The sequence below is a fragment of the Lepisosteus oculatus genome, chromosome 8, assembly GCF_040954835.1.
Source record: "Lepisosteus oculatus isolate fLepOcu1 chromosome 8, fLepOcu1.hap2, whole genome shotgun sequence".
NCBI classification, from domain to species: Eukaryota; Metazoa; Chordata; class Actinopteri; order Semionotiformes; family Lepisosteidae; genus Lepisosteus; species Lepisosteus oculatus.
Window position 1 is genome coordinate 50697398 of NC_090703.1, and position 11246 is coordinate 50708643.

At 48.7% G+C, this 11246-nt stretch overlaps 1 protein-coding gene across 3 annotated transcripts; it reads left to right on the forward strand.

Moving 5' to 3' along the window:
• Window positions 1-79: 79 nt before the first annotated feature.
• On the forward strand, window positions 80-11214 carry cstf2 (cleavage stimulation factor, 3' pre-RNA, subunit 2). Of its 3 annotated transcripts, none has more exons than XM_015351706.2 (15): window positions 80-187; window positions 570-648; window positions 1308-1477; window positions 1657-1793; window positions 2117-2236; window positions 2638-2760; window positions 3018-3120; window positions 3773-3835; window positions 4729-4788; window positions 6370-6517; window positions 6747-6937; window positions 7410-7564; window positions 8587-8670; window positions 9470-9634; window positions 10340-11214. In XM_015351706.2, the coding sequence occupies exons 1-14, from the start codon at window positions 109-111 to the stop codon at window positions 9590-9592; spliced, it is 1635 nt and encodes a 544-aa protein (XP_015207192.1). In that variant the 5' UTR covers window positions 80-108; the 3' UTR covers window positions 9593-9634; window positions 10340-11214. The 3 variants fall into 3 exon arrangements, with proteins under 3 accessions (XP_015207192.1, XP_015207193.1, XP_015207194.1); XM_015351707.2 differs by having other exon boundaries at window positions 8590-8670; XM_015351708.2 differs by lacking the exon at window positions 4729-4788.
• The last annotated feature ends 32 nt before the right edge of the window (window positions 11215-11246 follow it).

The window sequence follows — 11246 nt, forward strand, 5'->3', positions numbered from 1 at the left end:
GTCGTTTTTAAACAAACTACATTTCCCATGAGACTTTGGGTCCCACGCCACGGTCTCGAGCGAAGAGGAAGTAATGTCTCCTGCGGGAAGAGTCGCTTCCTGTCCAAAATGGCGAGTACGGTGGTGGCCGCTGCTGCAGCAGCGGGGAGAGACCCGGCGGTGGACCGCTCTCTGCGCTCCGTCTTCGGTAAGTGAAACGGAGATGCGCGTCCGGCTCTCCCAGCTCCCTGTTTTCTGGGCAGAAATCGATTAGCGAGCGGACCGCTCCAACAGTTTGCCTCTGTTTTAGCGCAGGACGTGTGATTAGCATCCCTCAGTGTAGCCGTCGCGTAAACAAACATCGCATCCTTTTAAACAGAGCGGTTTTACGGAGCTCCAGGCGGTCTGCTATTGTAACTAACTCTGAGGCCGTTGCCATTTGGTATCCGTCGGTGGTATTGATGGTAACTCGGGGAATATGACGATGCGAAGGCACGACCCTTTGTGCGACACCCCTGGGGTTCAGACTGCTAGCCCGTGAAGACGGCACAGTGGCCGTGCTGTAGCTCATGCTGGCTCGTCTCCTGCAGTGGGGAACATCCCTTACGAAGCCACCGAGGAGCAGCTGAAGGACATCTTCTCTGAGGTCGGCCTGGTCGTCAGTTTCAGGTAGGGGACGTGGCTGGGTCTGTGGCTCACCGGCATTTCACCTGTTGGTCTGTATTGAGATGGTCAGTTTCTTTTACAGCACTCTGTGGACAGCCAGGGATAGTAGCTCGTGCCGGGTCAGTATTCCCACATTCAGGCTGAGACTGGGCTAGGGCTACACCGGGATAATATATTCCCTCTGGAATGGAGATGGAACAGGATAAAGGCAGAGTTAAGCTTAGAGCTAGCTCTTAAGTTTCTTTCTATGTGCTGTGAAGGTAAATTACCAGGTTAAAGATGAATTAAGCGCAGAGGTTTACAGAGGTAAGACATTATGGGGGTTAGGACGAAGGTTAGACTTTCTGGATAAACTTTAGTTGAGGCTGGGTTGTTTGAAAATAGCTCAGGGTTGAGGATTGGGATCTTGAGGTCAAGAGTGAGTGAATACCATCCCTGCAGGCTCAGCGGTCTCAAACGTGTATACTGTTCCATTATGAAAATGGTACTTTTTGAAAACCTGTGTTAGGGTTAGGCCTGCGTCTGATACCCTTGAAGGAGAGGAGCAGAAACTGTCGGGGTGGTAGGGGTGGCGCTGAGTCTCTTCCAGATCGGACAGTAGACGGGGGGAAGACCAGGCTGCCTTGGCCCTGTAGGCTATACTTGTCTCTCCGGTGCCGCAGGTTGGTGTACGACAGAGAGACGGGCAAGCCCAAGGGCTATGGCTTCTGTGAGTACCAGGACCAGGAGACGGCCCTCAGTGCCATGCGCAATCTGAACGGGCGCGAGTTCAGTGGGCGGGCCCTGCGCGTGGACAACGCCGCCAGCGAGAAGAACAAGGAAGAGCTCAAGAGTGAGTATGAGGGATTTTAGACCACAAAAACAAACAAAAAAACAAGTTGTGCACCTGCTCTGTTTTCACGCCCTCGACGTGACATCCTGACCTTCGAGCTTGTCGTGCAAAGGGCTTTGAGGGGGACGTGATCCCGCCATTCCGCTAATGTGCAGGAACGTTGACATCTTCTCTTGAAGGTTTGGGCACGGGTGCCCCCGTAATCGAGTCCCCTTACGGAGACCCCTGCCAGCCTGAAGAGGCCCCCGAGTCCATCAGCAGGGCTGTGGCCAGCCTGCCCCCGGAGCAGATGTTTGAGCTCATGAAACAAATGAAAGTGAGTAGAGTGGGTTTACAGCCCCCCCCCCCATCACAAGATCTCGCTGAAGCACACTTCTCACAAAGGGACCTTGTTAGTTCCTCGTAATCCTCACTTGCTTAGTATCACTAACTCGCTGAACATTGGCAAGAACACATTTAGTAAGGTGGAGCACAGACGGTTTAAAACTCATTTTCGTACCGTGTTACCGTACAGTTTTACAGATTGCTTATAGGCATCCCAGGTTACCGCTGAGCTCCGTGAGGAGATGAGCAGCCACAGGTAGGCAGGGTTCGGTGGACGCAGCATGAACCAGTGTGTGGCTGCCGTGTGTTTTCCAGCTGTGTGTTCAGAACAGCCCCCAGGAGGCCCGGAACATGCTCCTCCAGAACCCTCAGCTGGCATACGCCCTGCTCCAGGCCCAGGTGGTCATGAGGATCGTCGACCCAGAAATCGCGCTGGTAAGCGAGTGTGGGTGAGCACAGGGCTTTCCTCAGGAGGTAACAGCAGCTTCGCGTCTTGCTCATGTTCATGTGGAAAGGACCCTGCCTGGGGTTCAAAAGGGAAAATAAATCTCCATATTTGTCATGGAGGATTAATAGCACTCTACTGAAAGGGATTGGAGGAACAGTTTTTCAATAAAAAGCAAAATGCATCCCTGTTTTCTATAATGTGGTTCAAGTCTCCAAAAAAAGATTAGTGTAATTGTATTGCATTTTTAGTACATCTGGGAGTATTTTTATTTTTCTCTCCAGGTTCTGCATTTCCATGGACACTCTGCGCTGTGCTTGCATTTCAAATCCTGGTTTTCTTTGCTAATGCCCTAAGCAAACAGGTTCACGAAAATCTACATTTTTTGCAGAAAATGCTTCACCGCCAGGCAGCACTCCAGCCCCTGATTCCCAGCAGTCAGGCTGCTCAAGGGCCACTCTCTAACCAGGCTCTGGTCCAGTCCAGCGTCCCAGTGTCCCAGCCACAGCCCATGGTGAGCCAGCCCTGCCGTAAATCTGTAAATCTGCTGCTGCGTTGTGCTCAGAAACTGAGAATTTTATATTATTTTAAATAGTACAAATTTATATGGAATAAATCAAGCTCTCTTGGTTTTGTCCATTTTGAATGCAGGTTTCAATCGAGGTCTGTGCAGTTGAAGTAAAAGTACCCAGTTTGCTTGTAAACTTACTCGTATGTTTCCATGACTGCTGAGGCTAAATGCCACTTGCTGTCCTGTGCTGTTCTGTTCAGGCTGGCATGCATGTGAACGGTGCCCCCCAGATGATGTCAGCCCCTCAGATGGTGAGTGGAGTCGCAGGACAGGTCCCTGGCCAAGGCCCTGTGGTTCCTGCAGGTGAGGACGTGGTTTTGAGAGAAAAAAGTGGACCCTTATGCATGACATTGCTTCAGGTTTCTTAGCACACAAGTGCCGATGTTGTGCTACGACTGGAATGGAGAGCCTATTTCCTTGAGAGCTCCAGAGCGCTTTCATTTTAACTCGGCTTTTTACATTTTAATTTTTTTTTAGTTTTAAAATCAGACTTTAAATCTAACTCCTCTTGTTGTAGTTACTTTAAATCATAGAAGTATAACACACCTTGAAGGCTAGTTTTTCTGTGCCCTCTTGAAATCGAGAGTCGATAAAACAAGAATGCTCGAATAATGACCTTTATCGATCAAGGATGAGAAAAATGTGAGCCGGGTCTCACAATCGGACTCTTCTGGGTAGATTTGCATATTCTTATTTCTTGTCCCGGGCATTTCCTGGGAAAATCCCATTTAGCCGTCTTCTAATCCATAACCGGACAGAATTGGTGGTGTGAATCTAGTAGACCCCACTGGTATTTTAAAATGTTCCGTATCTTTTTCCTGTCCATCTTTGTTGTCTCTTCTTTAGTCCCTTATTGGCTTTATTACCGTTAGCGCAGCTGTCGCTGAGCTGGGTTTATGCACTCAGACCTGCGTTGCAGCTGGACTGACATGCTGTCCCCGTTTGCTTTGGACAGTTGGGATGCAGCCCCAGATCGGCATTCCGCCAGGAGGACCCGTACCCATGGATCGGGGCCAAGGTAGCGTGCTTCCGTTTCCCAGGAAAACGTATTTTCCGTGTACTGTTGTCCCCGTGTGCAATCCGGAGTCTGTGATGTGAGCTTCAGTCCTGGAGAACCTTCCCGGGTAGAAAAAGAATGGAAACTGATGAAACTGCTGGAGAACATGGACAAATACCTGGCTTGGGACTGGTTGAGAGTCCATAAAAGTGTGTTTTTCACTGTTCTCAAGAAAACGGATGTTTCCTAAAATTAAATATTGTGAGGGGGAGGGGGGAAACAATTTTCATGCTCTTGTTTTGTCCAATAGGATTGTTTTAAATATTGTTTAAGAATGCACTTAGCTCGTACATTAAGGGTATTTCACTGCACAGTTATAACACGTTATTTTCAGCTAATCTTACTAAGACCTTCTTTACTCTGAGATCTTCCCTAATGCAAGCCCTTGTCTCTTGTTAAGTTTCCTGTGGTAAGTATGAAGCTGGAATCCGTGCTCGTCTGTCGAGTGGCATTGCTCTTTGCTTGGAGTTCTCCATTCTTATCTCTGTGCCTGTGTTCCGCTTTACACTTGGGGCTGAAATGGGAGTGATTGTCTTTCTTGTCCTCATTTATTTGGCTTTTCTGTCTGTCTGTGTTGGTACAGCTTGTGTCCACTAAGGGGCACTACAGCCTCACAATCTGCAAGAAGTACAGCACCAGTTACAGGACTGTTTGGCTCACGGCAGCTGCATTTGCATGGGAAAATATCACTTTTATGCCCATCACCTGAGTGTGCATGGGGGAAATCTAGGAGTCTTTGGAAACTTCAGACCCAAGTGTTAAGTGCTACCTGGTATAGGTGAGCCTCAGGGCTGAGCCCTTGTGCCGTTTGTTCATAAGCTTTGTTTCCTGTCTTTTATTTCCTGCTGACCCAGGAAACCTTCAGCATTCTCCTGTAGGATCCTCAGGGCAGGCTGCACTCGAACGGCCACAAGGTACCCTCAGTAAAGTCAGAGTCTGGCCAGAGCAGCTGGGCTGCTGGATTCAGATGCTGGAAATAACACAAGACTCTGATTAAAAAAAAAAAGAGAAACTTTCAAAACCTAAGCTAGAATAAGTGTTTTCAGCAAGGTCTCGATGTCTTCTAATTATCAGCATCAGGCTTCTTTGTTTTTTATTTGGAAAGATTGCATGTGGCAAGAAGAGTAAATACACTTTGCACACTTCTGAAAGTCCCTACCTCTTGGTGTACAGTTACTGTAGTGCAGGTGTGGTGAGTGGTTTCTGCACAATGTACCCTAATTATAGCCATTGCAAAACGAGGAGCGTAAACTTGGTCTTTGTGGCATTTTGAAAGTCCATTTCTGGTTCCCTAAAATATTTTCCCCAAAATTTATTTTTTACATAACTATTGAATTCGAACCGGTTCATTATTTAATGATTTTATTCTGCCTCAAGACACAGGTTTTGCTTTTCTAGTTTGCTCCTCGACAGATTCAGTCTTAGGCCTATTGTTCAGTCAAGGACTTGGCAGTAATTTAATATTTGTTGTTTTAGGTTTGGAAGACCAGAAGTGTTTGATTTATGAATACCCCTCATTTTCACAGTCTTTCCTCTTGATGTCAGTCAGCTGCGCATTTGCTTGTTCTGGTCTGCGATTGCGTGCACGTCTTTGTCTGGTCAGTCAGTGGAAGGAGTGTCGGATTAACACACAGCCGCACTGAAGATGAATTCCTGGTTGGCATGAGCGTAGCTCAGACCTGGGAGTGAATTATTTGTGGAGCAAAGTCTTCAAGTTAACCGTGCTACTCAGCGGTTTTAGGTGGAAATAAAGTATGTTTTTTTCTCTATGAAAAGATCTTTGTAGAACTTCTTACTCATTTTGGTTTCAAGTGGATTCCCCCTCATCAAACAGTTTTGTTCTGTTTTTGTAGTGAAGCTCTGATTCAGTGAAATTCAGCACAGCCTCGTTTGATTTTGAAGGGCAGAGACTCTGTTTGGGGTCCTCTTCGTTGCGCCAAGGTTTCTCGTCTTGAAATGGAAACGGTCTGTATTGCACGGTCCCAGCTGCAGATCTGAAATAGAACGAATCGCGACGAAAGACTCCACAATCCCAGTACATCGCCCACTTCTGAAGGGTTTTGTTTAGCAGAAGAGAAATGTCATAAAAAACATAACTGAAAAAAACTGTCCCAGTGAGGAAGTGAGGAATACTTTGAGTTTCAGCCCGTGTAATTAAAAAAAATGTAAGTAGCCATCCCAGTCCCCGTGGTAGACACAGAAGCACTGATGAACGTGACACTGTGTAGAAATTAATCAATTTGTGCATGTTTCACTTGAAACAATGACAGAAGGCAGAAGCATGTGGACTGGCAGGGAGAAGGGGAGCGTGCAGTCTTCTCTGTGCAATGTGCTTCTTCCCTCCCTCCCCCTCCTCCTCCCCCTCCTCCTCCTCCTCTCATGCCACCTTTGTGTCAGTGCCTCCATGTCGTGACGTCTGCCGTCTTGCCTCACCCTGCCCGGGGTGTCTTCCGGCTGGTGCCCTCACCCTGCCCTGTCTTGTGTGCTCCCTGCAGTGCCCATGACGGACCCCAGGGCGCCCATGCGCGGGGGCGTGCCCCCCGTGTCGGCTGTGGTGGCCCCACGAGGCCTTCTGGGTGATGGCCCCAACGACCCCCGAGGCGGCACGCTCCTCTCCGTCACGGGCGAAGTGGTGGAGCCCAGGTGAGCGGGCGGCCCCTGTCACACTCTCGGGGTTCGAGCTGGGGGAGCAAGCAGGGGAGGGATCAGCGCCAACGCAGAGCTACAGTCCTCTGGTGGTGTCTGTCAGCTTTGAGGTTATTGAGAGCCAGGTGCTGGGATCCGTGGAGCTCTTTCGATCCCTTCGCGCACTGCTGAGGATTGGGGTGCCCTTTTCACTCACCGTGTTACCCCGTGTGTGTGTGCTTTTCAGTCGGGGGTTCATGGGGGCGCCCTCGCACCAGGGCCCGCCCATGCACATGACCCACGATGGCCGGGGGCCCCCTCCAGACATGCGCGGGCCCCACGACATGAGGGGAGGCCCCATGGGCGAGCCCCGAGGCATGATGGGAGATCCCAGAGGGCCCATGATGGATCAGAGGGCACCGCCCATGGAGGCCCGAGGTAAGAGCCACAGACAAGACCTCGGACACCTGCGGGGATAAAAAGAACGAGTTATGCTCTTAGACAGATCTCATTTCAGATTGGCTTTGCCGTCTTTCGGTTTTACATTGCGCATTCCATCCTGAGCAATACTGACATTACTCAGCTGGCAGTTTGTCAGGAAGCCATGATTCTGTTTACCATTAAGTATTTCGAGACATTTGCAATGTTGCAATTTGCTCCTCTGTTGGCCAGTAATTAGGACTACATTAAAGTTCTTGGTATTTTTGTGAGCGAAAAAGACTTATTGCTTGAAATGCTATTTTGTCGAATGTTAAAACCACAGTGGGGGTGGTGAAGTTTACAAGATAGCAGTCAGCTGCAGCAAACAGGTCGCTGTGTCACAGATGTGTGTTTCCAAGTTCAATCTTTGTAAGGCCAACTTCGGACTTTGTTTGAAGGCAGGCATTTCGTAACCCTGTACTTTGTTTAGCTCCAATTGCTGGAGGTCGTGACCCCAGAGCGGTGGAGGCTCGTAGTCTTGAAGCCAGGGGCCCCGTTCCAGCCCAGAGAGTTCCCATGGCAACCGGAATCCAGGGCCCAGTGCCCCACACCATGGGAGCGAATGTGCCCCAACCCCAGAGACAGGTACACCCCTCCTCCTCCTGCTGCTCCTGCCCTCCGCCCCACAGAGGCACCGGTGGGCCACCGAAAAAGGGTGCTTAAAGTGAAGTTTGAGCCATCTCTGCTGAACAAAAGCCAGATTAGTGATGTGTTGAAGGCTGCTGCGATATCCCCACCATGAAGTCTCATTCTACTGGTTTATTCATTTTTTTAGTAGATATTTTATTTTGTACTTATTAATCTTTGGTAGCAAAAAAAAAAGTGTCAAGGTTCTGAAACTTTAACTGGAGGGGTTTGAGTGGCTTTAGTTTTCTTGTACTACCTTAAATGTGATGAAATGGTAGATAATGTTAAAAAAATTCCCTTTTTCTTTGTGGCCTTGTTGGTTATTAAAGAGACTAAACAATTACAGAAATAACCTCACTTACCACCCACACAGACTAAAGAAAGAACAATCCCTTCTTTATTAGAGCATGTCAGGAACCAGGTTAATTTCCTTGTCTTTACTGAAATACCGAGGTTTTGCACATTAGGCATGACCCAGCATAGTATGAGGGTGTTTGACAAAGCCTTAACTTTCTGTTCAGGTTCAATTACAGTAAAGTGAAACAGAAATGCAGATAGACATGTCTGATAATGTCGATCTACTGCAGCATGTTTTATATGAAGGTTTTGTTTTTGTATTTTCATAGTGCACCCAAATGTCAATGCAAGAGATTACTTGCTAGCAGCTGTGACACCGTTTTTTGAATGCTTTAATCCAACTGTTTTCTTGCTTGGCACAGAACGCTTAGTTATATTTAAGTTACAGTCGTGCGGCAGCCACAGTATGTTCAGTTTCGCGAAACGGATGTTTGCGCCCTGTGCAAGAGGTCAAACGGCCGGTTTAACAAGCAGGCAGCTGAAAGTTCACATGGGGCCGTGGCCAGGAGGTCACATGGCCCCTGGGGCTGGACGCGGGCACGCTTTGGTTCTGGGGGGGCTGTCTTTGGCAGCAGCAGCTCGCTGCCAGTGCCCCCGGGCTGACCTGTGTGGCTGTCTCCCAGCAGGCTCCTGGCGTCCCTGGTGTTCCTCAGACGGGAGGCTTCAGCCCGGCTCAGAACCAGGTCACATCCCAGGACCACGAGAAGGTACCGCGTGGGGGGGGGGAATGAGGGGCTGGGCCTGGCCGCTGGGCTGGACAGGAGACTGTAGGACGTATAGTTACCTGAGATCCAGCACTGATGAGAGCAGCTGTTCAGTCAATGCATCTTTTTTGGCTTATTAGTAGGTTATGGATGCTAATAGCCCTGTCAGACCCTGCATTTGGAAGAATTCTAGTGATTTCTTCCACAATATACAATATTTGGGCACTCTTTGTCTGGAATGCAAGGTTACCGGAACAGAGAAGTGGTATGTCTGCATTCCCTGCTACACGGAAACAGAAACACAGGTATAGCGTTTGTCCACACCTGTTCCTTTAGTGGAAGCTCTTCAGGTGGGGTAAGAATGAAGTGGAGGAACTGGAATGACGAGCAGCTCTGGGGAGTAGTAACTCAACCTTAAGGAACTTAAAAATAAATTGATTTTCCTTCCTGAAATGGATAATCGTGACAGCTGTGGGTGGAGTCCTGTGGTCTCCCCGAATGCCCGTTACTCAAATCTACTGTCTATGTAGTATTCTCCAACTGTTACAGGACTTCTGTGACCCAAGATCCATTGTTTGCTTTACTATGTGTTTCCTGAGCTGATGCCCTTGACCATTACATTGTGTGTGATGTTTGCAGATAAGTTTCATGTCGGCGTAATCAAAGGAAATATCTGGAGCCAGATCATGAGTTTGCAAAATCAACTGTCTCTCCATGGCGTGCGCTTTATGCCGAGGGTGGTTGAGGGATTTGTGCCGACCATGAAGTCTGACCTCGCGTGTGTCTCTCTCTGCATGGCCAGGCTGCCCTCATCATGCAGGTGCTGCAGCTGACCCCGGAGCAGATCGCCATGTTGCCCCCCGAGCAGAGGCAGAGTATCCTCATCCTGAAGGAGCAAATCCAGAAGACGGCCGGGGCGCCCTGAGAGGCCGTGCCCCCGGCGCGCAGGGAAGCAGGGAGCCGAGAGGTGAGGTGGCGGGTCAGGAGCCGTCGGTGGCGCAGCTCCGCTGCAGAGCGAGCTGAGGCGGCCCCAGAATAAAATCACTGCAGCAGAGGTAGGGCCTGTGCTTGCCTGCATGTGGTGGCTAGGGAGTGAGATCAGCAATCCAGGCGCCCTTCCAGATAAAACCACACTGTCATTGTTTTTCCTGAAGAGGGAGCAAAATTGGTTTCATTGAGGGAAAAACCCAAGTGGTGCGGAAACTTTTTAATGGTGTGTTGGGAGAGGTGTATAGAAGGTAGTCCTGTTCACTCTGACCTTCAGTTTGGATGTGTTGTTTACAACTTCATCATAAACTGCACAGCTCACTCTAGGATTGGGCACTGACGAGCTAAGACAACATTGAAGTTACATAACTATGTCTGCCTTATCTGGAAAGACAGGCCAGATTCCGGAGACAGGCAGGTATGTAAATCAAGAGCAGTAATCAAAGTGAATCAGCTTTTGCTTATTTGCAAAACCCCAAATGTTTCCTCATGAGCGCATGTGGGCATGTTATGTAAAAAGCAGTTATTTGAAAATGATAATTGCAGTGCCCCGTTTCCTCATGAGGAATCTGGTCATTGTTGCAGAGAGAGCACATTTCAGCCCCTTTCTTCCTGGAACACCTTTGTGTTGGTCCTCTTGTTGGGTAGAAAGACTTTTGAACGAAACCATTTCCCTGTTTTTCAGTTCTTGGCTTTTCTCAGAGGCAAGTTTCTCATTCTTCACCTGGACAGCAGGTCGGCGAGGAGTCATCTGTACACCTTGAGATCCTGAAACAGGACTTCAATCTCATTTTTGTAATTAAAGTTGTTTTTTGTTAGATATTTTTATTGTCGGTGTCTGTTCTGATGTCCTGGGAGGGCGGGCTGGGGCAGTGCCAGTCTTGAGTCAAGAGAAGGCGAGCAGGTCAGGCCCAGTGGGGAAGCGAGGAAGAGGAAGAGCTCTCTTAAATGAGAAATCCCAGAAAGAAATGTGAACGAAAACCTTCCATCTCGAAATAATTCAGCTGAAAACGTGGTGCTAAAACACATTGGGTGGTATTTGAATTGCACACTTTTATGATACGGAGAATTCTAGAAACAAAGTTCCTAACGTGTGTGTCTTGACATTGTGTCAGGCTGCATATAGTTCAAGAGCAGAAACAGGATCCTGCTTCCTCCCTGCCCAGTTCGCAACTGCCACTTGAGAGCCCTGCCTGTCGCACCCTGGGCCACGTCGGCCACGAGATCTGATTTTGGGATACTGTGCCGCTGTAAATAAGATCAGTGTAGCTCGGCGCTTCCCTGTCATTTTTGATTTTAAGGGATTCTACGGTTAAGAGGAAGCAGTTCTTTGCGCTCTGTCCTGTGTGCTCCTGGAGTCTCCGTGTGGGACAGCCCCGCGCTGCAGGAATGTGGATCGGTCCTGCCAGTCTCTCCGGACATCTTAGCTCTTGCTCTGCTGAAGCACAGCTGCGTGATAGAAGATCGACGAAGCCATAGCCTGTCTACTCATTGAGCGTGCTGTCTGAGCTTGTGGTTTTCCCCCCATTTTGTATTTCAATAAAAAAAAAGAAAAATGCATTTTTCTATGGGTGTTTTTAGACTGTGGTTTT

Excerpts from the sequence above, each read along its gene's own strand:
- cstf2 (XM_015351706.2), top strand. The coding sequence starts at position 109 with ATGGCGAGTACGGTGGTGGCCGCTGCTGCAGCAGCGGGGAGAGACCCG. Across the intron at positions 1,478-1,656 it reads GAACAAGGAAGAGCTCAAGA|GTTTGGGCACGGGTGCCCCC; the intron begins GTGAGTATGAGG and ends CTTCTCTTGAAG. Across the intron at positions 3,836-4,728 it reads ACCCATGGATCGGGGCCAAG|GAAACCTTCAGCATTCTCCT; the intron begins GTAGCGTGCTTC and ends CTGCTGACCCAG.